The following is a 24,251-nucleotide window of genomic DNA, read 5'->3' as shown; positions in this document are numbered from 1 at the left end:
GGGGATCCAGCATTTCCCTTCCTATGGAAGGTAACTCCACACTGAAGTCCCTAGGGAAGGGAGCTTCTGATGCACTCTGACTGGCCCTCAGGAGTTTAGGCTGGGAAGTGTAGGAATGAATCGCAGTGGAGTGCTTCCATGCCTGTGAACTCCAGCTGGGTCAATGTTAAGGGAGGTGCTGATATTAAAGCCCTACCAGCAATTCCATCTAGGCAGTCAGGAGCAGTGTAGGGCCAGGGATAAGGTTTCAAAGTGTTTTCTTCTACTTTGTTGTGTCTTTTTTAAAGAGCCCTGGATCCAACCACCCACTTCCCATTCATTGGCCTCTGAGATTGGCCATAGTTGTTTTTCTAATATGTCTGTTTGCAGGGGAGGGACTTAGGGAGTGGCTGATCGAGCTAGAGTCTATGTCACTCTCTCTTGTGGAGGTTGGGCTTGGGGCATGCCTAGAGTATTGCACATCTGCCCCATTGTGCTGTGTCCAGGCAAAGTGGATTTAAAATTGGGAATTTAGAAAGCACCTACCAGTTGATGGTTATTTGCATAACCATACATGGGGCTTCGTCTGTCCTCAACCTTTCCTATTTCTAACTTTGACCTTTCTGCCCCACACGACAAGATTACATATAAATTCAAATTACAAGTCAAATCAGTTTATCCCAGAGAATATTTATGTGAATAACAATTTGGAGTAATTATTGGGCTAAATATTTACCACTTGTCACAGTTCCAATGGTTTATCAATATTTAAAAAATGTAACTAAGTTATTAATGAAATTTTGTATAATTAAACCTAGTCAATATTTTATCTTCCATTCTTGCACCTATAATAAATATTATGACCTTTGATTAATTGTTTTACAATCTCTTATAATGTTTTCTGAGTAGTAGATGCCTGCTTGCTATCTCAGAATTAATTAGCTTTTGACACTAAAGATTTTCAGAGTTCACAATGCAATTTTGATTATCAGAGAGAATCTAAGAGCAATCCTACTATAAATGAGTTTGGAAATACGGATGCAATTTTAGAAATTATTTTAGGATTAACATTAAGAATGAAAAAGTCTTCTATTGGTCTATATAGCATCTCTACAAGACTACATCTTTATGATTTGCAGGGATCTGCTCAAAAGTGTGGAAAAATATCTAGTGATTGGTATATTTGTTTAATAATAATAACATATTAATAACAGTAATGTTTCCTTAAATTTATTTCAGTAGACCTTGCCAACTGGTGCAAGTCGACCATGTATTATGTTTCAAGATGGACAGACTCATCTCAGGAACATCACCTGCTAGGTATTAACTTGTTAGATCCTGACAGTTTGCTTTCTCCAAGTCTTCTGTCTTGAATGCTGATTTTGTGACAAGAGAGCCTTTAGGTCCAATAGAATGTCTTTTCCATATTTTTGTTTATTTTTCCATCTGACATCTTGAGTATAGGATGTTAATGGTGAATCTGGGATTTCTAGTACTAGAATGGCCTGGAGTCCCTTGTAGCTGCATGTTCCTCCTGAAAGAATGTGGCGTTATAAAACAGAAAACAGAACCTAGTGAAAAGGTTGCAGTTTATGGCTTTTTGGTGTTCTTTAACTGTCATGCATGAAAAAAGGGTATAATCAATGATCTTGCCTGATATCCCTGGTACCTGCTTGGCCTTCTTGAAAACAGGTGGAGTTTCAAGGTTTATCTGTTATTAGGGGCAAACAAACAGTGTTGTGGGCCAGAAAATGGAGTTTATGGGATCAAGTGTACCTTCTGTTGGAGAGCCAGACTGTACAGTAATTTTACTTTGCTATGGTTTTCAGGACTTGTATATTATAGGGTTCATTATTTTTTACATGCTTAATTCAGATATTCCCTTTTATCTACTGTAATGCATTTTTTGTTTTATTTCTTAATTTCAAGGCACTAGGATCTGATCATTTCTGTTCAATCATTTTGGGCTCTATCTTAACATAGTCATCATGACCATTACCACCCTCACCACCACCACCACCACCACCACCACCACCATGATCATCATCAGCATGATCAGCATCAGCATCATCACCAGCACACTACTACAACAATCACCACAAGCAATAGCTCTATTAACACTGCCACCATAATCTTCATAATTGGGTTTTCCAGAAAGGATTTTCTCTTTAGCCTTGGATATTATGAACTTGCTCTGTATACCAAGCTGGCCTCACACTTAAAGATTCATTCGTCTTTCTCTCCTGAATACTTTAATTAAAGGCATATATACCATCTGACTGGCATATCATTACTTTTTAAAATATTGGGTATTCTATGATACTGATCACCTAACATTATATTCTTGATTGTATATTTGAGTTTTTAGGAATTTTCTTCATTGATATTTATTTCCAGTGCTATATATTATGTATTTGTCATTCACAAATGACATGAGGGTCCTACTTTAAAATTTAATATTAGTTAATATTCACATGATTTTTTGAATAAATTTATGTCAATCATCAGTATTATTTTAAGGTATACATTAGTATCTTAAAGTAAAACAGTAGTTTTCTTTTTCTTGAATATATTTGTTTATAACCCAACAGTACATTCAAAAAATAAAAAGAAGTGTGGCTCACTGAATACTATTACAACTTACACTTCGAGAGAACATTTTTTAACATGATAATTTTATTGGATATTCTCTGTAGTTACATTATAACTGTTTTCTCCTTTCCCAAAGTTCCATCCACTACTCCTTCCATTACCTCAATGAAGGTGCTCCCTCTCTATACCACCTTCTCCCCCATCAATGCATTGGCACTCCCTTACACTGGGAAGACATGCCTTTGCTAGACCAAATGTCTCTCCTCCCATTGATTCCAGAGAATGATTTCCACTGAAGCATAAGCACCTGGAGCCAAACAAACTCACTGGTTGGTGCTTTAGTTCATGGGAGCCATGGTGGGGATAGTTAGTTGATAATTTTGTTCTTCCCATGGGTTGCAGACACTTTCAGCACCTTCAGGCATTTCTCTAGCTTCTTCAATGGGGGTGCCCATGTTCAGTCCAATTGTTAGCTGCAAGCATTCACATCTGTATCAGTTTGTCTCTGGAAAAGCCTCTGAGAAGGCATCCATATCAGATTCTGGCCAGTAACAACTACATGGCATCAGCAGTAGTGCATGTCTTATTGGCTGCATATAGGGTGGATTCCAAGGTAATGCAGTCTATGGGTGATCTTTTCTCTAATCCATGTTTCTTTATTTATCTCTTATTTCTTCCTATGAGAATTTTCTTCTACATTCTAAGAAATTCTGAGGCATCCACCTTCTGACCTTCCTTCCCTTTCAGCTCCATAATTTCTGTGAATTGTTTCATGGGAATTCTGAGCATTTGGGCTAGTATCTGCTTCTCAGTGAGTATATACCATGAGTGTTCTTTTGTGACTGAGTTACCTCATTTAGGATGACAGCTTCAAGCTCCACCCATTTGCCTATGATTTTCATGAAGTCATTGTTTTTAATAGCTGAGTAGTACTCTATTGTGTTAATGTACCACAATTTCTGAATCTATTTCTCTGTTGAAAGACATTTGGGTCTTCTTCAGATTTTGCCTATTAAAAATACAGATGCTATGACCATGGTGGAGGATATATCTTTGTTATATGTTCAAGAATTTTGGGGGTATATGCCTAAAAATTGTATAGTTGGGTCCTCAGGAAGTACTATGTCCAAATTTCTGATGACCGCAGACTGAGTGGTTGTACCACCTTACAACCCCCAAAACAGTGGAGAAGTGTTTCTCTTTCTCAACATGCTTTCCAGGATCTTCTGTCACCGGAGTTTTTAATCTTAGCCTTTCTGACTGGTTTGAGGTGGATTCTGTTTCTTTTCTTTTCTTTTTCTTTCTTTTTTTGCATACCCCAATTGAACATTTCTTTCTTTTTTTTTAATTGAACAACTTTATTTAAAAAAACAAGATAAATGTACAGATTTAAAGCATTTTAGCATAAAAGTATATAAATACATTTCTGTCAGTACTTGGTTTTTTTAAAGGTTTGATAGTGTGCATTAAGATCTTATTAGTTACAATGAGCATAAAATACATGTAAAACAAGATGTAACCTGAAAATAGTCAAAGTTTTCTTGGTGTGTAAAGATTAAGCATAATGGTTTTTCATTTTCTTTTCTTTTCTTTTTTTTTTTTTTTGGCCTTTGTTTTTCTTGAACTTCATAGAGTCTGTGAGTTGTTTCTGGGGTGTTCTGAGCTTTCTGGGGTTAGTATCCAATTATCAGTGATTGCATATTATGTCTGTTCTTTTGTGACTGGGTTATCTCACTCAGGATGATATTCTCTAGATGCATTCATTTTCTTAAGAATTTCATAAAGTCATTGTTTCTGATAGCTGAGTAATACTCCATTGTGTAAATGTACCACAATTTTTGTATCCATTCATCTACTGAAGGACATCTGGGTTCTTTCCAGCTTCTGGCTATTATAAATAGGGATGCTATGAGCATTGTGGTGCATGTATCTTTGTTGTATGTTGAAGCTTCTCTGGGGTATATGCCCAGAAGTGGAATAACTGGGTCTTCAGGTAGTACTATGTCCAATTTTTGCAGGAATCATCAGACAGATTTTCGAGTGGCTGTACCAGTTTACAGTGGGTAAGCGTTCTTCTTTCTCTGCATTCTCACCAGCATCTGCTGTCATCTGAATTTTTGATCTTAGCCATTGTGACTGGTGTGAGGTGGAATCTCAGAGTTGTTTTGATTTGCATTTTTCTGATGGCGAATGATGTCAAGCACTTTGTTAGATGCTTCTAAGCCATTTGATATTCTTCAATTGAGAAAATTTGTTTAGCTCTCTACCCCATTATTTAGCAGGGTTGTTTAATTTTCTGGTGTGTAGCTTTTTGAGTTTTTTGTATACCTTGGATAGTAGTCCTCTATCAGATGTGGGGTCAGAAAAGATGTTTTCCTAATCTTTTGGCTACCATTTTGTTTTCTTGACAGTGTCCTTAGCCTTACAGTATCTTTGAATTCTCATTAAGTACCATTTGTCAATATTTGACCTTAGAGCACGAGCCATTGGTGATCTGTTCAGAAAATTTTCTCCTGTGTCTATATGTTCTAAGGTTTTCCCTATTTTCTCTTCGAATAATTTCAGTGTACCTGGTTTAATTTGGAGATCTTTGATCCACTTACACTTGAGCTTTTTACAAGGAGATAAGAATGGGTTTATTTTCATTCTTCTGCATCATGAGTGCTAGTTGAACCAACACCATTTGTTGAAGATGCTGTCCTTTTTCCATTGAATGTTTACAGCTCCTTTGTCAAATTCAAGTGACCATATATATGAGGCCCCATTTCTGGGTCTTCTATTCTATTCTATTGACCCATGTGCCTATCTTTGTAGCAGTACCATGCAGTTTTAGGCACAATTGCCTTGAAATATAGGTTGAGGTCAGGGATAATGATTCCTGTACATGTTTTCTTTTGGTGATAATGGATTTTGCTATTCCAAGTCTTTTGTTATTCCAGGTGAAACTGTACATTCCTCTTTCCAATTCTGTGAAGAAGTGGGTTGGAATTTTGATGGGAATATCATTGAATCTGTAGATTGCTTTTGCTAAGATGGCCATTTTAACGATGGTGATCCTTCCAATCCATGAGCATGGAAGATCTTCCCATTTTCTGAGTTCTTCCTTGATTTTTTTTTTTTTTTTTTTGAGATTTGAAGTTTTTGTGATACATGTCTTTCACTTTCTTAGTTAGAGTCACACCAAGATATTTCATATAGTTTGTGACTTTTTTGAAGGGTATCTTTTCCCTAATTTCTTTCTCAGCATATTTGTTCTTTGAGTAGAGGAAGGCTACTGATTTGTTTGAGTTGATTATATACACAGCCAACTTTCTGAACTTGTTTTTCAGCTGTAGGAGTTCTCTGGTTAATTTTTGGAGTCACTTAAGTACACTATCATGTCATCTGCAAACAGTCATGTGTTTACTTATTCCTTTCCAATTTGTATTCCTTTGATTTCCTTTTTCTGTCTTATTGCTCTAGCCAGGACTTCCAGCACTATCTTGAATAGGCAGGAGAGTGAGCAGCCTTGTCCAGTGCCTGATTTTAGTGGGATTGCTTTAAGTTTTCCACCGTTAAGTTTGTTGTTGGCTGTTGGTTTGCAGTATATTGATTTTATTAGTATTAATTATGTGCCTTGGATTCCTGTTTTTTTCCAAGACTTTTAACATAAAGGGATGTTGAATTTGGTTAAATGCTTTCTTAGCATCTAGTGAGATGACTATGTGTTTTTTTTCCCTTTGGGTTTGTTTATATTGTTGATTACATTGATGGATATCCATATATTAAACCACCCCTGCATCCCAGGGATGAAGCAGAGTTGACCATGGTAAATGATCATTTTGATGCGTTCTTGGATTCGGTGTGGAATAATTTTGTTAAGTATTTTTGCATCAGTGTTCATAAGTGAGATTGGTCTGAAGTTCTCTTTCCTTGTAGGGTCTTTGTGTGGTTTAGGAATGAGGGTTATTGTTTCCTAAAAAAGTGAGTTAGGTAGTATTCCATCTGATTCTATTTTGCGGAATATTTTGGAGAGTATGGGTAGTAGGTCGTTAATAAATGTCTGATAAAATTCTGCACTGAACCCTTCTGGTACTGGGCTATTTTCCTTTGGGAGGCTTTTGATGAGTGCTTCTATTTCTTTAGGTGTTATAGGATTATTTAGATGGTTTACCTGGTCCTGGTTTAACTTTAGTATCTGGTATCTGTCTAGGAATTCATACATTTTTTCCAGATTTTTCACCTTTGTTGAGTATAGACTTTTGTAATAGGATCTGATGATTTTTTGAATTTTCATCAGTTTCAGTTATTATATCTCCAGTATCATTCCTGATTTTGTTAATTTGGATGCTCTCTCTTTGCCCTCTAGTTATTCTGGCTAAGCGTTTATCAATCTTGTTAATTTTTTCAAACAACCAGCTCTTGATTTTGTTAATTCTTTCAATGGTTCTTTTTCTTTCTATTTGGTCAATTTCTGTTCTCAGTTTGATTATTTCTTTAGTCTACTCCTTTTGGGTGTATCTGCTTACTTTTGTTCTAGAGCTTTCAGCTGTGCTGTCAAGTTGTTAGTGTATGCTCTTTCATTTTTTTTTATTTTTATTTTTGGAAGTACTCAGAGCTATGAGTGCTCTCAGTACTGCTTTCATTGCATCCCATAGGTTTGGGTATGTTGTGTTTTTGTTTCTATTAAATTGTAGAAAATCCTTAATTTCTTTCTTTTTTTCTTCTTTGATGATGCAATTGTTTAATAGAGCACTGTTTAGTTTCCATGTATATATGGGCTTTTTGTTGTCTTTATTGTTATTAAAGACCAGGCTGAGACCATGGTGATCTGATAGGATGCAAGGGAGTATGTCAATCTTCCTATACCTTGAAGCTTGTTTTGTGACCGATTATATTGTCAGTATTGAAGAAGGTGACATGAAGTGCTGAGAAGAAGGTCTATTTTTTTGTTTTAGGATGATATGTTCTGTAGATATCTCATAATTCCGATTGTTTCATAACATCTGCTAGTTTTACTGTATCCTTGTTCAGTTTCAGTTTCCATGACTTGTCCATTGGTGAGAATGAGGTGTTGAGGTCTCCCACTATTATTGTGTTGGGTGCAATATATTTTTTGAGCTGTAGTACGGTTTCTGTTATGAATATGGGTGCTTTTGTATTTGGAGCATATATGTTAAGTGATTGAGAGTTCCTCCTGACAAATTTTCCCTGTAATGAGTAAAAAGTGTTCTTCCTTATCTTTTTTGATAACTTTTGGTTGAAAATCTACTTTATTTGATATTAGAATGGCCACTCCAGATTGCTTCTTAGGGCCGTTTGCTTGGAACGTTTTTTCCTAACCTTTTACTCTTAGATAGTGTCTGTCTTTGTGTCTGAGATAAGTTACCTGTATGCAGAAAAATGCTGGATTTTGTTTTTGTATCCAGTCTGATAGCCTATATCTTTTTATTGGGGAATTGAGTCCATTTATGTGAACAGATATAAAGGAATAATGGTTGCTGTTTCCTGATATTTTTGATTTTTTAGGTAGAATTGTTCCTGTGTTTCTTTCTTCTTTTGGTTTTCTTGCTTAGGCATTTTCTTGTTTTTACTAGGATATAGTTTCCCTCCTTGTACTGGGTTTTCCACCTATAATTCATTGTAGTGCTGCGTTTGTGGTCAGATATTGTGTAAATTTGTTTTGTCTTGGAATATCTTCTTCTCTCCATATGTGTTGATTTAGAGTTTTGCTGGGTATAGCAGCTTGTGCTGACACTTGGGTTCTGTTAGGGTCTGCATGATGTCTGTGCAGAATCTTCTAGCTCTCATATTCTCTGTGGAGAAATTGGTTATGATTCTGATTGGTCTGCCTTTATTTGTTACATGACCCTTTTCCCTTACTGCTTTTAGTATTCTTTCTTTGTTTTGGGTGCTTGGTGTTTTTACTATTATGTGTTGGGAGGAATTTCTTTTCTGGTCCACTTTATTTGGAGTTCTGTAGGCTTCATTTATGCTTATGGTCATCTCATTCTTAAGGGTCGGAAAGTTTTCTTCTACAATTTTGTTGAAGATATTTACTGTGCCTCTTAATTGATATTCCTAGCCCTTTCTATTCCTATTATTCTTAGGTTTGGTCTTTTCATTGTGTCCTGGATCTCCTGAATATTTTGTGTTAGAAACTTTTTGGCTTTTGCATCTTCTGTGACTGTTTTATCGATGTTTTCTATGTTGTCTTTGACCCCTGAGATTTTTATCTTTCATCTCTTGTAGTCTGTTGGAGATGCTTGCATCTCTGACTACTGATTTCATTTTTATGTTTTCTACTCCAGGGTTGTCTCTTTTAGTGTTTTTTGTGTTGTTTCCATTTTCATTTTAAATTCCTTCTTCAATTCCTTCATCTCTTTGGTTCTGTTTTCCTTCTATTCTTTGATTTCTTTGAGTGTTTTTCCTCTTTTCTCTTTAAAAGCTCCCATTTCTTTATGGTTTTTCTCCCTTTCTTGTTTAAGTATCTCTATCATCATCTTGAGGTATGATTTTGGGTCTGAGTCTTCTTTTTCTGGAGTATTTGGCTTACCGATGTTTGCTTTCATGGGAGAGCTGGGTTCTGGTGTTGCCAGGTTGTCTTGGTTTCCATTGGGTAAGACCTTTTACTTTCCTCTTGCCATCCTCTTGTCTGTGATTATACATGGTCTTTTTGTCAGTGATTTTTTCCCATCTATCCCGTGTACCTGGCCTATGTCCCTGCATTTTTCCTGTTCACTTTGGCAGATGGCCTGAGCCGTTTTTCGGCATGCAAATTTCCTCCAGGTGGATACCGAATCCCTAAGACAGTGTTCCTGCTTCCCTGAACTAATGAGGGGCGCGGTTTTTATGCTCTCAGCCCAGACCTCTCTTCACCAGGCTACTTGCAGCACAGTCTCATCAGTCCTGCATCCCTGGATCTCTGCTGTTCATGTTGGCAGATTTCCTGAGCACCTGCTCTGCATGCATGGTCCCTATGGGTGGAAACCGAGTCCTTACAGAAGAGTTCCTGCTTCTTTGAATCAATGGGGGCATGCTTTCTGCTTGCTTGGCCCAGACCTCTCTGCTCCCCACCTACTTGCACTGCAGTCTCACCAGGCCTGTGTCCCTGAATCTCCCAAATACCTAATTTTATGTAGAGCATAACACAAGCAACAAAATGTAAATTTGTAAAATCTTTTTTTTTGTTTTCCCTTTTAAAATTGTGTTAAAATATTACAATAGTCTGATCAAACCATCTAATTGTTTTGAAATGTTAAAGCATTAGTAAAACCCATACAAATAACTCTGATTACCATCAGATAAATTACATATAAAATTTTTATAAGATTTATTTGAATAAGCCTCATAAACTTAATTCCTTATTCCAAATTATGGAAAATATTTACTTATTTATTTTAACTTTATTTTTAAAGAAACAAAGATAAAAGAACAAATTTTAAGCATTTTTGCATAAAAGTATACAAATACATTTTTGTCAGTGCTTGGCTTTTTTTTTTTTTTTTTAAGGTTTGATATTCTGCATTAAGGTCTTACTAGTTACAATGAGCAAAAAGTACATGTAAAACAGGATGTAACCCAGAATTAGTCAAAGTATTCTTGGTGTGTAAGGATTGAGTATAATGTTTTTTTTTTTTTCTTGAACTTCATACAGTCTGTGAGTTGTTTCTGGGGTAGGCCAAGCTTTCTGGGGTTAGTATCCCAATATCAGTGACTGCATATTATGTCTGTTCTTTGTGACTGGGTTATCTCACTCAGGATGATATTCTCTAGATGCAACCATTTTCTTATGAATTTGGTTAAGTCATTGTTTCTGATAGCTGAGTACTACTCCATTGTGTAAATGTACCACAATTTTTGTATCCATTCATCTACTGAAGGACATCTGGGTTCTTTCCAGCTTCTGGCTATTATAAATAGAGCTGATATGAACATTGTGGTACATGCGTCTTTGTTGTATATTGGAGTGTCTCTGGGATATATGCCCAGAAGTAGAATAGCTGGATCTTCAGGTAGTACTCTGTGCAATTTTCTGAGGAATCGACAGACTGATTTCCAGAGTGGTTGTAACAGTTTACAACACCACCAACAGTGGAGAAATGTTCCTCTTTCTCCACAGCCTTGCCAGCATCTGCTGTCATCTGAGTTTTGGATCTTGACCAATCTGACTGGTGTGAGGTGGAATCTCAGGGTTGTTTTAGGAAAATATTTTTAAATAAAAATTGTATAGGTATTAAAATATATCTCAAAGTAGTAAGAAATATATACATTATTTAGTAAAATTTATTGGCTATGACTTGAGAAACATTTTGCTGTATACCTCATTTCTAAACATACATATTGATTCTAATAATATAATCTATAGTAATCTAAAATTTATCAGTAAAGTTTCTCTACTTTACTGCCAATTTCAAAATTAATCTTTTAAATTTGCATGCTAGTTTGCCTAACCAAAGACAGTCTAGGTATTTTTTAACATCTAACAAAACTGTTTTTTGAGAATTAAGTCATCTCCAAAACTAAGATTTGTCATTCTACCTTTCTGAAGGCTAAACATTACACTCCTTTAAAATTGTTTACCAAGTCAGGTCCTCTATGTTATATTATTTTTGTGTCTCCCGTAAAAAGGAGAATTTAACATAAATGTATTTGACAAATATTTGCATATTTTTGAATCTGTCAAGCCTCAGTAAATATCTTATACTTATCCATTGCATATTTATTTTATCTTATTATATTTTATTTTGTTATATTTCAATATTATCTCTTAAGTGCCTTTTTGGATTTTTTTTCTAATGAGACAAAAAGAGAGTATATGTGGATGGTAGGAAACGTAGACAGGAACTGAAAGGAGTAAAAAATGTAAAATTGCAATCAAGGTATATTAAGTGAGAAAATAAAAATTCTATTTTCAATATAAAAAAGAAAAACTCAAGGTAAATGTTGTACGGATAAAATTGGTGGAAGAGGTGATGGACGTGGAGGTGAGTAGAGTGAGAGTTGCATCAGGGAGAGAAGAAGAGAGAAATGGAATTTGCCACTGACCTTGGTGAGGGGCATTTCTAGGATTTTCCAGAGACCAGGGACAGGGGGGGATTACAGGGTGTCTATGCAGGCAACTCTAACTGATATTCTAGCAGAGGGGGGTATGGATTCTGAAGTGTCCACTTCATGTGGTCATCAAGACTTCTACTGAAGGAAAAAATGACAGTACCCACAAAACCTCCAATCCAAAATATGTACTGCCTACAAGATGTGCAGGAACAAAGATAGAGCAGCAAAGGAGAGAATGTCCAACTAATGACTGGACAAAATTGAGACCTATATCATGAGAAAGAACCAATTTCTGACACTATTATATTTGTAGATACTCTATTATGCTTGAAGACAGGAGTCTAGCATAACTGTCCTCTTGAGAGGCTGCACCAAGCAGCAAATGGAAACAAATGCAAAGACTCACAGTCAAACATTAGATAGAGTTTGGGGAATCTTGTGGAACAAGTGACCTGAAGAACTGAGGGACCCAGAGAGGAGAGTGACTCTATACGAAGACCAATAGCTTCAACTCATCCTGATTTCTGTTGGATCCCACAGACTGAACCACCAATGAAAGACCAGGCTCCTACACACATGTAGCAAATATGCAGCATGACTTTCATGTGGGTCCTCCAACAGATAAAGCAGGATCTGACCACAAGTCAGTTGGCTTCCTGTGAATCCTGTTTCCCTAACTGTGTTGCCTTGTCTGGCCTCAGTGGCAAAAGATATCCCTAGTCCTAAAATGAGGTGATGTTTTAGGGTGGAGTGATATTCAGGGTGTTTTTTTTTTTTCCAGAGGAGTAGTGAAGGTCAAATGGGGTAAGAACTGTGTGAGGGATGCTGGGAGAAGAGGGGAGAAGATATCATGACATAATGTGAATAACCATATAAATTAACTGAATAAAAGGTATTTTAGTGGTCATGGTTAATCTTCACAACAGTAGAAATCCTAATTAACACAATAAGTGAGTATGTGTCTCTTTACTGTGGTAGCAAATTTCTTTGGTATATCCCTAAAAGTTGTATAGCTATATCTTGTGGAAACTCTATTTATAGCTTCTTGAGTAAACTTCACATTGCTTTCTATACCTACATAATAAAGTGAATTCATAAAAAAATTGAATGAATTGATATAAATCACATATTATTATGAAGTTTTATAAACTTTATTTTTTCCTGATGCTCAAATCTGGGTGTTTCTTTTTGCCCATTTTCCCAGTCATGCTACTGAAACTTACTACAAAATTTTAGACTGAGTACTTTCTTTATTGACTTCAAGATGTGACAGGTATTGAGACTCTACCAAATGCCAAGCCCTTTCAAACTTGTTATCTAGATGTTATGGTGCAATTTCAGCCTGGGTAACTACTGTGCTTTTTTGCTTAACTGGACTAACTGGTTTTTTGATTTTGAGATTATTGTCATTTCTCCTTAGCTGTATGAAACTTCTTTGAATGAATCATCCAAACTTAAAAGTTTCATGTTGGTGTTTCTACAACACTCTCCCCCTTCGTATGTACAGGTCTAGCATTCGTAATACATTCAACACAGCTTTTCATCCTCCACTCACTATATGGTAGGTGTGGATCAGGTTTTGTTTTACCACCTCCCTAGGTGAGGCAATCTTGCTAGTACTTGAGTAATATCAAATGCAGTCACTAAAGTAAACAAAGATTTTGGTTTTGAGTTGATATAATCAACCCTGATCTAAGTTTCAGGCTTGCATTATCATTTGGCCAGATTTTCTGTGTTGGTGAGTGGTGTTGGTAGTTTCCCTGAGCTTCATCTGACTCTGAAATGCCCTGTGGCTTCAGAAAAGTGTTGAAATGTTTCTAGAAACTTCAGTGACAAACTTGCTACTTTCATAAGGAACAGAGAGCTGACTTAGGATCAACAGGCTCAGGTAAGTAGGATTTAGTAAGGGTCTAGAATATGATTCTATCTTAACAGATACTTTTTATATATTTTTACTTTTCTTCTTCATTTTATCTCCTGTGATGAATACTATCCCCTTAGAAACATATTCCAAGGACTTAGACAGAAATATATAATGATTATTAGATTGTGGGTCTTAAAATGATGGAGAATTAGTTCATTTGGGGGGAGATTCTAAGTTCCTTTAGTGGATTAGTTAAAATCTGAAAAGGACTTTGTAAAATTAAATCTTAGTGGATACTGAGCTCAGATTCTATATTGTGTTTTGTTCAGGGTAAAGATAATAAATAACTATGACTATTATTTCTGAGCTACATAAAATGAAACTCATGTCTTTCACATGAACTCAACCAGAATATCTTCTGTATTGTATCTAGTGATAAATAATAAAAGAAGAAAGGGATAAAACATGCGATATGAGCCTGTTAAGCTTCTGTAATGTGTCTTTAAAAACGTGTTTTCTAAAATAGACTAGGAAAAAATACTTCAAGTCTTCAGTATTTTGGAAGATTTAAAAGCTGATTGCATAGAAAGATTTCAATAATAGGACTAAAAACATGGACTTAACAGATGTGTTAATGTGGAAAATTATGTAGATGTATGTTGGGGTCATAAATGATTGAACAGTGGAGAGGTAGGTAGAGAAAAGGTAGAAAAATGGAAGAGGAACAGAGATGGAGGGGTAATCAAGTTGGAACCAGAAAAAGTAATATTTGAAGGAATTCTATAGAGGACAGTCTATATCTTTGTCCGTTTGATATAATCTTGTGGTATAAGAGGGATTGTGGATTGAGATTTTAATATGTAAACCTGTATAAAAAGCTATCAAGCTTTAGAGTCATCTTTGTGCCAAAGAGTTGGGAAAAGAAGCATGCTGGGGCATAAGCACCAGGGTGGGCACAGTGAACTGCCATTGAAGGGAATCTTGTGGAGAGAGTAGCTTGTGGACCAAGTGACAAAGTCTATACGTTTGGCTGTATATTAAAGAAGCACCTGCAGAGTGAGGTTCCATAAAGAAATAGATAAGCCTTTCCATTTTTGCTATTTAGTGCAACAGAAGGTGAAAATTTTCAAGTGGTTCCAACCTCAGACAAGAAACTACAGACAACTAACTACCCTTTGCAGAAGACTGTTAGTATCTTTCAGGGATGAGCTTGCTGTTTTCTGTCCAATGCAGAGTGGTAATCTTTGGTACCAAATACAAAGAATCAAGAAAGAAATGACTCAGCAGGATGTGCTTGTATATATTTGTGCATTCATACAAATATACTTACTTGTATAAATATACATACATGTACACAAATGTACAAATTTCTATATTATTATTCATATTGTTTTAATAATGTTATTAAATATTGATATATAATAATTTTGGTAAATAATCACATATACATATGTGTATATATATATGTTATGTATATTTGTATACGTGTATATATAGACAGTTACATCTGTTTCTATATTTATCATCTATCTGTATGTGTGCATACATGTGCATGTGTGCATGTGTGTGTGTGTGTGTGTGTATGTTCTATTTGTGTATGAATAATAAAGAAAAAGACATTATCAACTTGAGAGGGAGAAAGGAAGAAGAGTGAAAATGCCATATAATTCTATTTCAAATATTTGTAAAGTGTTGTTTTAATAGTAGAGAGCAAAACACATCATCATTGGGATCTAGAAAATGGAAAGAGATGGAGAAGTGGGAGATACTTATTGTTTTAAAACTTTATTGAACTATAATTATCTTGGAGAAATAAATGTAATAGAGAATCTCTAGTATAAAAAAATTTACTGTACCCAGAATGGGTAGCACAAGCTTTTAATTCTAACACTGGAGAGACAAATGCAAGAGTTCCTCAGTGATTTCAAAAATAACCTTCTCTACAGACCAAGTTCCAGAACAACCAGGGTTCTGACACATCAATAATTGTTCTTTTTTAAAAAAAGAAAAAAAAAAGAGACCAATTTAGCATATGTTTTAAAAGAATTGCAAGAGAACCTCAATAGGTTTTACCTTGAACACTTTACATATTGAAATATAACACTGTAGCCTATAAAACATGCACTTCTCACATTTCAATTAACATTCAATTAGAATGCTAAAGGAAATGAAATGTAGACTTTCTAAATAGGATATTACATCTTGCTTGGAAATATTTTAACTCCCAGAAACTGTGATTACATACACAAGACCTGTAGAGGATCAGTTTCCACCATTTAACATTGTGGAAGTTGGAGAAACTCACAATATCCTTCCCACTCTGAGGCTACATATGAAGCTAATAATTGCTAGTAGGGGAAGAGATGATTTTTCAGTCATGTAGCCACTGATGAGTTACTTTTTCTTAAACAAACTTTTACCATAGCACAGCAATGTTATAATTGAGTACTTGGATTTGATTAGTATTATCAAAAATAATAAAATATAAAAGACATGAAAGTATTAGGAAAAGTAGTTGGAAAGAGGAAGATTGGTGGGAACGGAAGAGCATAAGAGAGAGAAAATGGAGGTGAATACAACAACATATATGCATGTATGAAAATGTCATAATGTCCATTATACCTAATTAATATATACTAGTAAAATATTTTAAAAAGTGGAATGGAGAGATGCATAGTGGTTTAAGAATACCTCTAGCTCTTGTGCTGGATTCAGAATTAGCTCTGGCACCCACATGATAACTCATTACCATATTTAGCTCTAAGTCCAAGGTGAGGTATATTTTGATTTGCCAGATGATCCAGGATTAATTTTGGATCTCATATGGTAGTCCTCAACCATCTTTAATTTTGGTTTCAGAAAGTTCAAGTCCTTCTTCTGCTCTTTTTGTATCCTAAATACAAGAGGCTTAAATACATACATGCATGTAAAACACACACACACACACACACACACACACACACACACCAATAGGATCATGCACACACACATACACACACAAATAAAATAACAGTAAATATTGTAATACAAATTTGACATATACACAAATAACACACGCATATGTGTGTTGTGTGTGTAAAACATTTTATTTCTTATTAAAAATTAAAAAATATATCATAAATACTTGGTTATTGCTTAAAAATAAACAACACATCAGAAAGGTATAAATTACATTCATTTTAATCTTTCATTCAATTTCTCATTTCTCTATAATCCTAGTACCTAATCTATCATATTTGTTTGTTTATCAATAGCCAAAATACTAAGTGATAAAAAGTCTTCACACTTGAATATAATAATTTATTCTTCATCCTAAATTTTTACTAACCATAATGTCCCAAATATATGTTCTAATTATAAATACTCCATCAAAGTAAAAGTCAGTAATTGTGTATAAGTAAGTCAAGGCCTTCTAAAATACCAATGTACTTACTATAAAACATGTAAGGCTAAATCTGTATTATACATTTTCTGTAATACAATTTGTATAATTATGACAGTGACACCACAAGGCCTTTGAGGCTTGGTAGTTGAATAAATTGTATAGAGAGACAGACAACTGATAAAGTTTTCAAATCCAAAAAAAAAAAAAAAAAAAAAAAATCAAATCTGGAAGTATGCGATTCTATAATGGGGAAGAAGCATCTAGATAAATGGAGACATTACATGGAACATTGCTAAAATTAGGATCAACATATTTGACAAATAAAAATATCATGATTATTTTAAAAATGAGGTAATGACCCTAGTGAAATTATTTGTTGTCAGAAGTTGAGGGCTAATGGGTAACTTCGATTGCAAACAGGCTGTTGGAGAAAATATTTGCTATCAGAAAATGTGTGTCTCACTAGTCATTAACTTGTGTCTCCTCACAGGTGTAATGAGAGCTGTAGAAGTACCTCTTACTGCACACTGCATTGCCTTGTATCTCCTCCAGATGGTAGCACTGAGTTCAGGTATGGATGTATCAGCCCTATCCATCTCTTTTTTATTTTCCCTTCCTAGTGAAGTCCATCACTGCTCAGATGCTGTACTTCATGAGTTTTACAGCCATTTCATGTTCAGAAAAAAGCATAATACAGTACTGCTCTCCATGTTTCACCTCTCATATGTGCTTCTTATATGTGCTTCTACCACTCCATTGTACTCCCTAAGACCCAAGAGCAGTGAAATAAATGCCTTATTTGAGGTTGATCACTAAACCTTCACTTATTTTCAGTATTTTCACCAGTTACATACCTTTTTTGTTTTATTTTTATTCTTCTTTCATATTAAATCTCAAATGTAATTTCCCTATATCCCTTTATACAAGTATCTTCCTCCCATCACCCCTTTATTCCAGATCCATCACTTATATGACTTCCCTCAGAAAAGTTCATGCCTCCCAGGGAAATCAATCAGACATGGCATAACAATTTACACTAAGCCTAGGCCCAGACTCAGACTAGCCCTTGATCTCACAGTTAGGAATGTCACAGTTAGAAATCTCACAACAAAATCAAGTTATTCAGCCATTGTGTGGGCTGATGACCTAGGTCTGACAACTACAGGCTCCCTGATCTCTTTGAGCCCGCATGATTTCCACTTAGTTGATTCTGAGGACCATGTTCTTGTTGTGTACTTTATCTTTCTGATTTCTTCACCTTCTCTGCAGCACTACCATAGTTATACCAAATTTTTTTGCTGTGGGTCTTTGCATCTGCTCTCATCATTTGCTTAATGAAGCCTCTCTAGTTCCTGAGATAATGATTATGCATATTCCATTCCCAGAAAACTGCAAACAGAAGTACAGTACATACAGTACTTCAAAGATTTTATGGTTAGGTTGGTGTCTCAATCTCTCTACTTGAGGACTGGTCTAGTTACAGAAGATAGCCAGTTCAGGTTTAGTGTCCTGCATTATTAAAAATCTTTAGTACAGGTACTTTAAAAATATTACATAATGTTTGCATTGTGTTACATTTATATCTCATAAACAAATTAAACCTAAATTCCAGTCTTTCCTCCCACCTGATAGCTCTTGCTATTGTTTCCAAACTCATCAAACCCTGTGAACCAGAAAAATATATTCTATTTTACCTTTCCAGAAAAATCCTTATAGTCTCCCTTAAGCTGTCCTTGTTTCTCAGCCTCTCTGAGTGTGTGAATTATACCATGATTATCCTTTACTAAAGAGGTGCTATCAAAATATGAGTGACTATACACCATGTTTGTCTTTCTGAATCTGCATTACACCATGCAGGATGAGTTTTCTATTTTTATCAATTTACATGTAAATTTTATATCATTGTTCAAATAGATGATGTTGTAAAATTGAACCATATTTTTTATTCATTCTCTGGTTTGAGGGACACTAAGCTGTTTCCAAATTCTGACAATTATTTAAAAATTGTTATGAATACAGTTGCACAAGTATGCTTGTTTGGGTGTTGTAGACAACATGAGTTGTCAGTTTTGTTTTGGATCTTACCTGTTCAGACATAAGTAAGACAAAGTGCCAAAGTCATTTTGATATGTAATTCCCTGATGGCTAAAGCATGTTAAACACTTCTTTATATGTTCATTAGCTATTTAAAATTTTTCTGTTGAAAATCCTCCATTTGATCTGCACTCAAGATTAAATGGATTATTTTTGTTTGTTGTTGTAGTTTCCTGAGTTTTCTATTTATATTATACATTATCCCTCTATTAGATATGGAATTAATAAAAATCTTCCTATTCTGTAGAGTGTTGATGTGAATGCCTGTACTGTTGATTATCTGTTCTAAAATAGTCTTCTATGCCAATATTCAAGTCTATTCCTCCTTCTCTTCTATCAAGTTAAGTGTATCTGTGTAGGGAGCCGTTTGTGCCACACCCAAACATGGCGCTGGCTTCCCACTGAGAACTCAGCAAACAGAGCTGTTGCCCAGCCAAGAGACTTAATGCGCATGCGCCACATACGTCATAGCCCGCTCTCGGGGCATACTATTGAGTTACTGGAGGGCGCACCAATCGGGTAGCGACACGAGTCTCCTAGGCATATATAGCAGTGCAACTCTCCCCCACGTGGAGAGGAAGATAGTGGAGAGGTAGCGGGAGACCCCACGTAGAGAGATGGCAGAGAGATCCCACGTGGAGAGGGACCCAATAAGAGAGATTGCGGAGAGATCCCACGTGGAGAGAGACTGGGCAGAGAGATCGCACGTGGGAGACTGCATGTGAGAGGTCGCCTATACAGTAGACCCCGGTAGGGAGTCCCCGGCTCAGAGAGAAGTTTCCTGCTCAAGAAGTCCCCTGCTCAGAGTGCTGTATAATAAAGGTTGTCCGCAGAAGAATCTTGTTTTGTTGCACGCCTGTTCCTACCGGCGGGAAGCTTTGGCGCGTGACTTAGAATTTGGTATTTGATTTACCTGTATTTTTATCTACTGTATGAGATTTCTGTAGCTTTCCTCTTTTTTTTTGTTTTTCATATAAAGTTGAGCATTGTTCTTTTAAGATCTGTAAATAATTGTGTTAGAATTTTGATGAGAATTGCATTGAATCTGTTGATTGCTTTTGAAAGAATGACAGTTTTTATTTATGGTGAGCCGAGAAAACCATTTTATGTTCTGAGATATCCTTTATTTTTCTTCTCCAAAGCCTTGAGGCTTTTATGATACAGGTGTTTATCTGGCTTGATTTAAGTATTATGAAGAATTTTTGTTTTTATTATTTGGGGACTTGAATAGTGTTATTTACCTAATGCCTTACTCATTGTTGCTGTCATTTGAATATAGAAGATATGGTGTTTTAATGTGTTTGGCTATAAAAGACATATGTGCTTAAATGGTTATCCCACAGGAAGTTGCACTATTAAGAGACTTGTCCTTATTGGAGTAAGTGAGGCATTGATGGGGGGAAGTATGTCTCTGCGGGGGTGAGCTTTGAAGTTTCATATTATCATGCTCCACCCTGTATAGAAAGAGACCCTGCTCCTTTTTTTTTCTGCAGAAGCTTGTCTTCTCCTGGTTGTCTGCAAGAAATAGTCTTTCTATTGCTGCCTTCAGATAAAGATTCAGGACTCAGACTCAAAACTCCTCCAGCATCACAATTTTCTGTATTCTGATAATATTTCTATCATGATAACAGACTAAACTTCTGAAAGTAAGAGGGAAGCAGTTTATTGAATTTAAGACCAACCTGGTAGAGAGCAAGTTACAGATAAAAAAAAGCTTAGGTACAGGAGTGGTGGCACAGGTCTTTGATTCTAGCATTAAGGACTAATTAAATGTTTAAATGTTTTCCAAGAGTTTTCTTGGTAAAGTTGTCTGTTCAAGGCAGTAAAAACCTAACACAAAGGTTGGTACTAGAAGTAGAAGCAGAGTATACTTCTGTTTTTTTTTTTTTTTGAAAATATGGATTTGGGGCCCTTGTAAAAAATAAAATTCCTTAAGTGAGGCTTAATGCATCATACCAGTGGAAGCATGAAGGACTGTAGTGATACAGTGATTTGAGTTGTATGGGTATAAATCACGAGGTTTCTGAGTAATATTTTTGTAATTCTCTTTTTTTCTCTCTTACAACTTTATTTTTTTTTAAAGAGGAATACATATACAGATTCTTAAAGGGATTTTGACATAACAGTATATGAATATATTTTGTTAGTACTTAATTCTTTTAGATGTTTGAGAGCATGTATTGAAATCCCACTAGTTGCCATAAGCATAAAGTACAAGTGGGACAGAATGTAACATGGAATCAGTTTTCTTTGTGAGTATAGATTAAGGATAATGGCCTTTGGATACCAAAAATTGACACAAGGCTATATCCTTAGCTCTTGGATTATTAGTGATTTACGGTCCAGGTCTACTACACTCTGAGAAGATGATAGACATTTTTTTAATAAGAAGAACTGGGGCTTTCATTCTTTGGCCTTTGTTTTTATTGAGCTTCAAATGGCCTGTGAGTTGTTTCTGGGGTGTTCAGAGCTTTCTGGCATTAGTATACAATTATCAGTGTCTGCATAATATGTCTGATTTTTTGTGACTGGGTTATCACACTCAGGATGATATTGAATAGATGCATCAATTGTCTTAGGAATTTTATAAAGTCACTGTTTCTAATAGCTGAGTAGTACTCCATTGTGTAGATATACCACAATTTTTGTATCCTTTCATCTACTGAAGGACATCTGGGTTATTTCCAGCTTCTGGCTATTATAAATGGGGCTTCTATATACAGTGTGGTGCATGTGCCCATATTGTGTGTTGGAACAACTCTGGGGTATATGCCCAGAAGTAGAATAACTGTGACTTTAGGTAGAACTATGTCCAATTTTATGAGGAATCGCCAGACTGCTTTCTAGAGTGGTTGTACCAGTATACATCCCCACCAACAGTGGAGGAGTATTCCTCTTTCTCTGCACCCTCACCAGCATCTTCTGTCATCTGAAATTTTGACCTTAGTCATTCTGAATGGTATAAGGTGGAATCTGAGGGTTCTTTTGATTTGCATTTCCCTGATGACTAGAGATGTTGAGAACTTTCTTAGATGATTCTCAGCCATTCTATATTCCTCAACTGAGAACTTTTTGTTTATCTCTGTACCCATTTTTAATAGAGTTGTTTGATTCTTTGACATCTAACATATTGAGTACTTTGTATACATTGGATATTAGGCCTCTATCAGATGTGGGGTTGGTAAACATCTTTTCCAAATCTGTTCGATGCCATTTTTTTTTTTTTTTTTTTTTTTTTTTTTTTTTTTTTTTTTTTTTTTTTTTTTTTTTTTTTGGTCACAATCCTTAGTCTTACAGAAACTTTGCAATCACATTAAGTCCCATTTGTCAATCTTTGGCCTTAGAGCACAAACCATTGGTGTTTTGTTCAGGAAAGTTTCCCTTGTGTCTATGTGTTTTAAGGTTTTTCCTACTTTTTCTTCTAATAGTTTCAGTGTACTTGGTTTAATGTAGAGATCTTTGATCCACTTGCACTATAGCTTTGTGCAAGAAGATAAGAAAGGGTCTATTTTCATTATTCTGCACACTGAGTGTCAGTTGAACAAACAACATTTATTGAAGAGGCTGTCCTTTTTCCATTGAATGTTTACAGCTCCTTTGTCAAAATTAGTGACCATATGTGTGAGGGTTCACTCTTGGATCTTCTGTTCTGTTCCATTGATCAGTGTGCCTATTTCTGTATCAGCACCATGTAGTATTTAATACAATTACCTTGTAATATAGCTTGAGGTCAGGGATGGTGATTCCTGCAGATGTTTTCATGCTTTTGAGGATGGATTTCGATATTCTAGGTTTTTTTGTTTTTCCAGATGAATTTGCACATTGCTCTTTCCAACTCTATGAATAATTAGGTTGGAATTTTGATGGGGGATAGCACTGAATCTGTAGATTGCTTTTGGTAAGATGGACATTTGTATAATGTTGATTTTTCTAATCCATGTGCATGTGAGATCTTTCAATCTTCTTAGATCTTCCTAAATTTCTTTCTTCAGAGATTTGAAGTTCTTGTCATACAGATCTATCACTTGCTTAGTTAGAGTCACACAAAGGTATTTCATGTTTTTTGTGAGTATTTTGAAGGGTATCTTTTTCCTAATTTCTTTCTCTGCATGTTTGTCCATTGAGTAGAGAAAGGCTACTCATTTGCTTGAGTTAACTTTATATGCAGTCACTTTGCTGAAGTTGATTATCAGCTGTAAAAGATCTCTGGTGGAATTTTTGGGGTCATTTAAGTATCCTATCATGTCATCTGCAAATAGTGACATTTTTACTTCTTTCTTTCTGATATATATCTTTTTGATTTCCTTTTGCTGTCTAATTGCTCCAACCAGAACTTCCAATACTGTGTTGAATAGGTAGGGTAAGAGTGGTCAGCCTTGTCTAGTCCCTGATTTTAGTGGGATTCCTTCAAATTTCTCACCATTATGTTTGATGCTGGTTATTGATTCTCTTTATATTGCTTTTGTTATGTTTAGGTATGGGCCTTGGATTCCTGTGATTTCCAAGGTATTTAGCATGAAGGGGTGTTGAATTTTGTCAAATGCTTTCTCAGCATCTAGTGAGATGACCATATGGTTTTATTTCTTAAGTTTGTTTATATGGTGGATTATGTTGATGGGTTTCTGTATATTAAACTATCCATGCATCCTTGGGATGAAGCCTACTTGATTATACTGAATGATCGTTTTGATGTTTTCTTGGCTTCGGTTTACAAGAATTTTGTTGAGTAATTTTGCATCAATGTTCATAAGGGAGATTGGTCTGAAGTTCTCTTTCCTTGTAGGGTCTTTGTGTGGTTTAGGAATGAGGGTTTTTGTGGCTTCAAAGAATGAGTTGGTTAGTTTTCCATCTGCCTCAAGTTTGTGGAACAGTTTGGAGAGTATTGGAATTAGGTCGTCAATAAATATCTGATGGAATTCTGCTCTGAACCCATCTGGTCCTGGGCTTTTATTGGTTGGGAGGCTTTTGATGAGTGGTTCTATTTTCTTATGTGTTATGGAATTATTTAGGTGGTTTACCTTGTCCTGGTTTATCTCTGGCTTCTGGTGTCTGTCTAGGAATTCACCCATTTGCTCCAGATATTTCAGTTTTTATTGAGTATAGGTTTTTAAAGCAGGATCTGATAATTTCTTGCATTTCCTCAGTTTTCGTTGTTACGTCTCCACTTTCATTCCTGATTTTGTTAATTTGGATACTCACTCCTTACCCTTTAGTTAGTCTCGCTAAAGGTTTGTCAATCTTGTTAATTTTCTCAAAGACCCAGCTCTTGGTTTTGTTAATTCTTTGAATGGTTCTTTTTGT

At 35.6% G+C, this 24,251-nt stretch overlaps 2 protein-coding genes across 2 annotated transcripts in view; both read left to right on the top strand.

The window, feature by feature from the left end:
* LOC308424281 (selection and upkeep of intraepithelial T-cells protein 10-like) overlaps positions 1-24,251 on the top strand; it is a gene marked incomplete at both ends in the record, with an annotated part of 362,337 nt that overhangs the window by 152,262 nt on the left and 185,824 nt on the right. The window lies entirely within an intron of this gene.
* LOC308424902 (selection and upkeep of intraepithelial T-cells protein 2-like) overlaps positions 17,253-24,251 on the top strand; it is a gene marked incomplete at both ends in the record, with an annotated part of 132,162 nt that continues 125,163 nt past the window's right edge. Inside the window, one exon of the mRNA XM_080922103.1 lies at positions 17,253-17,427. Coding sequence (XP_080778229.1) covers positions 17,253-17,427 — 175 coding nt within the window. The remainder of the gene's footprint in view (positions 17,428-24,251) is intronic.

This window comes from Micromys minutus, assembly GCF_963924665.1.
Source record: "Micromys minutus genome assembly, chromosome: 9".
Taxonomy (NCBI): domain Eukaryota; kingdom Metazoa; phylum Chordata; class Mammalia; order Rodentia; family Muridae; genus Micromys; species Micromys minutus.
The sequence above is the reverse complement of the archived record's forward strand: the minus strand, read 5'-3'. Positions and strand labels throughout refer to the sequence as shown.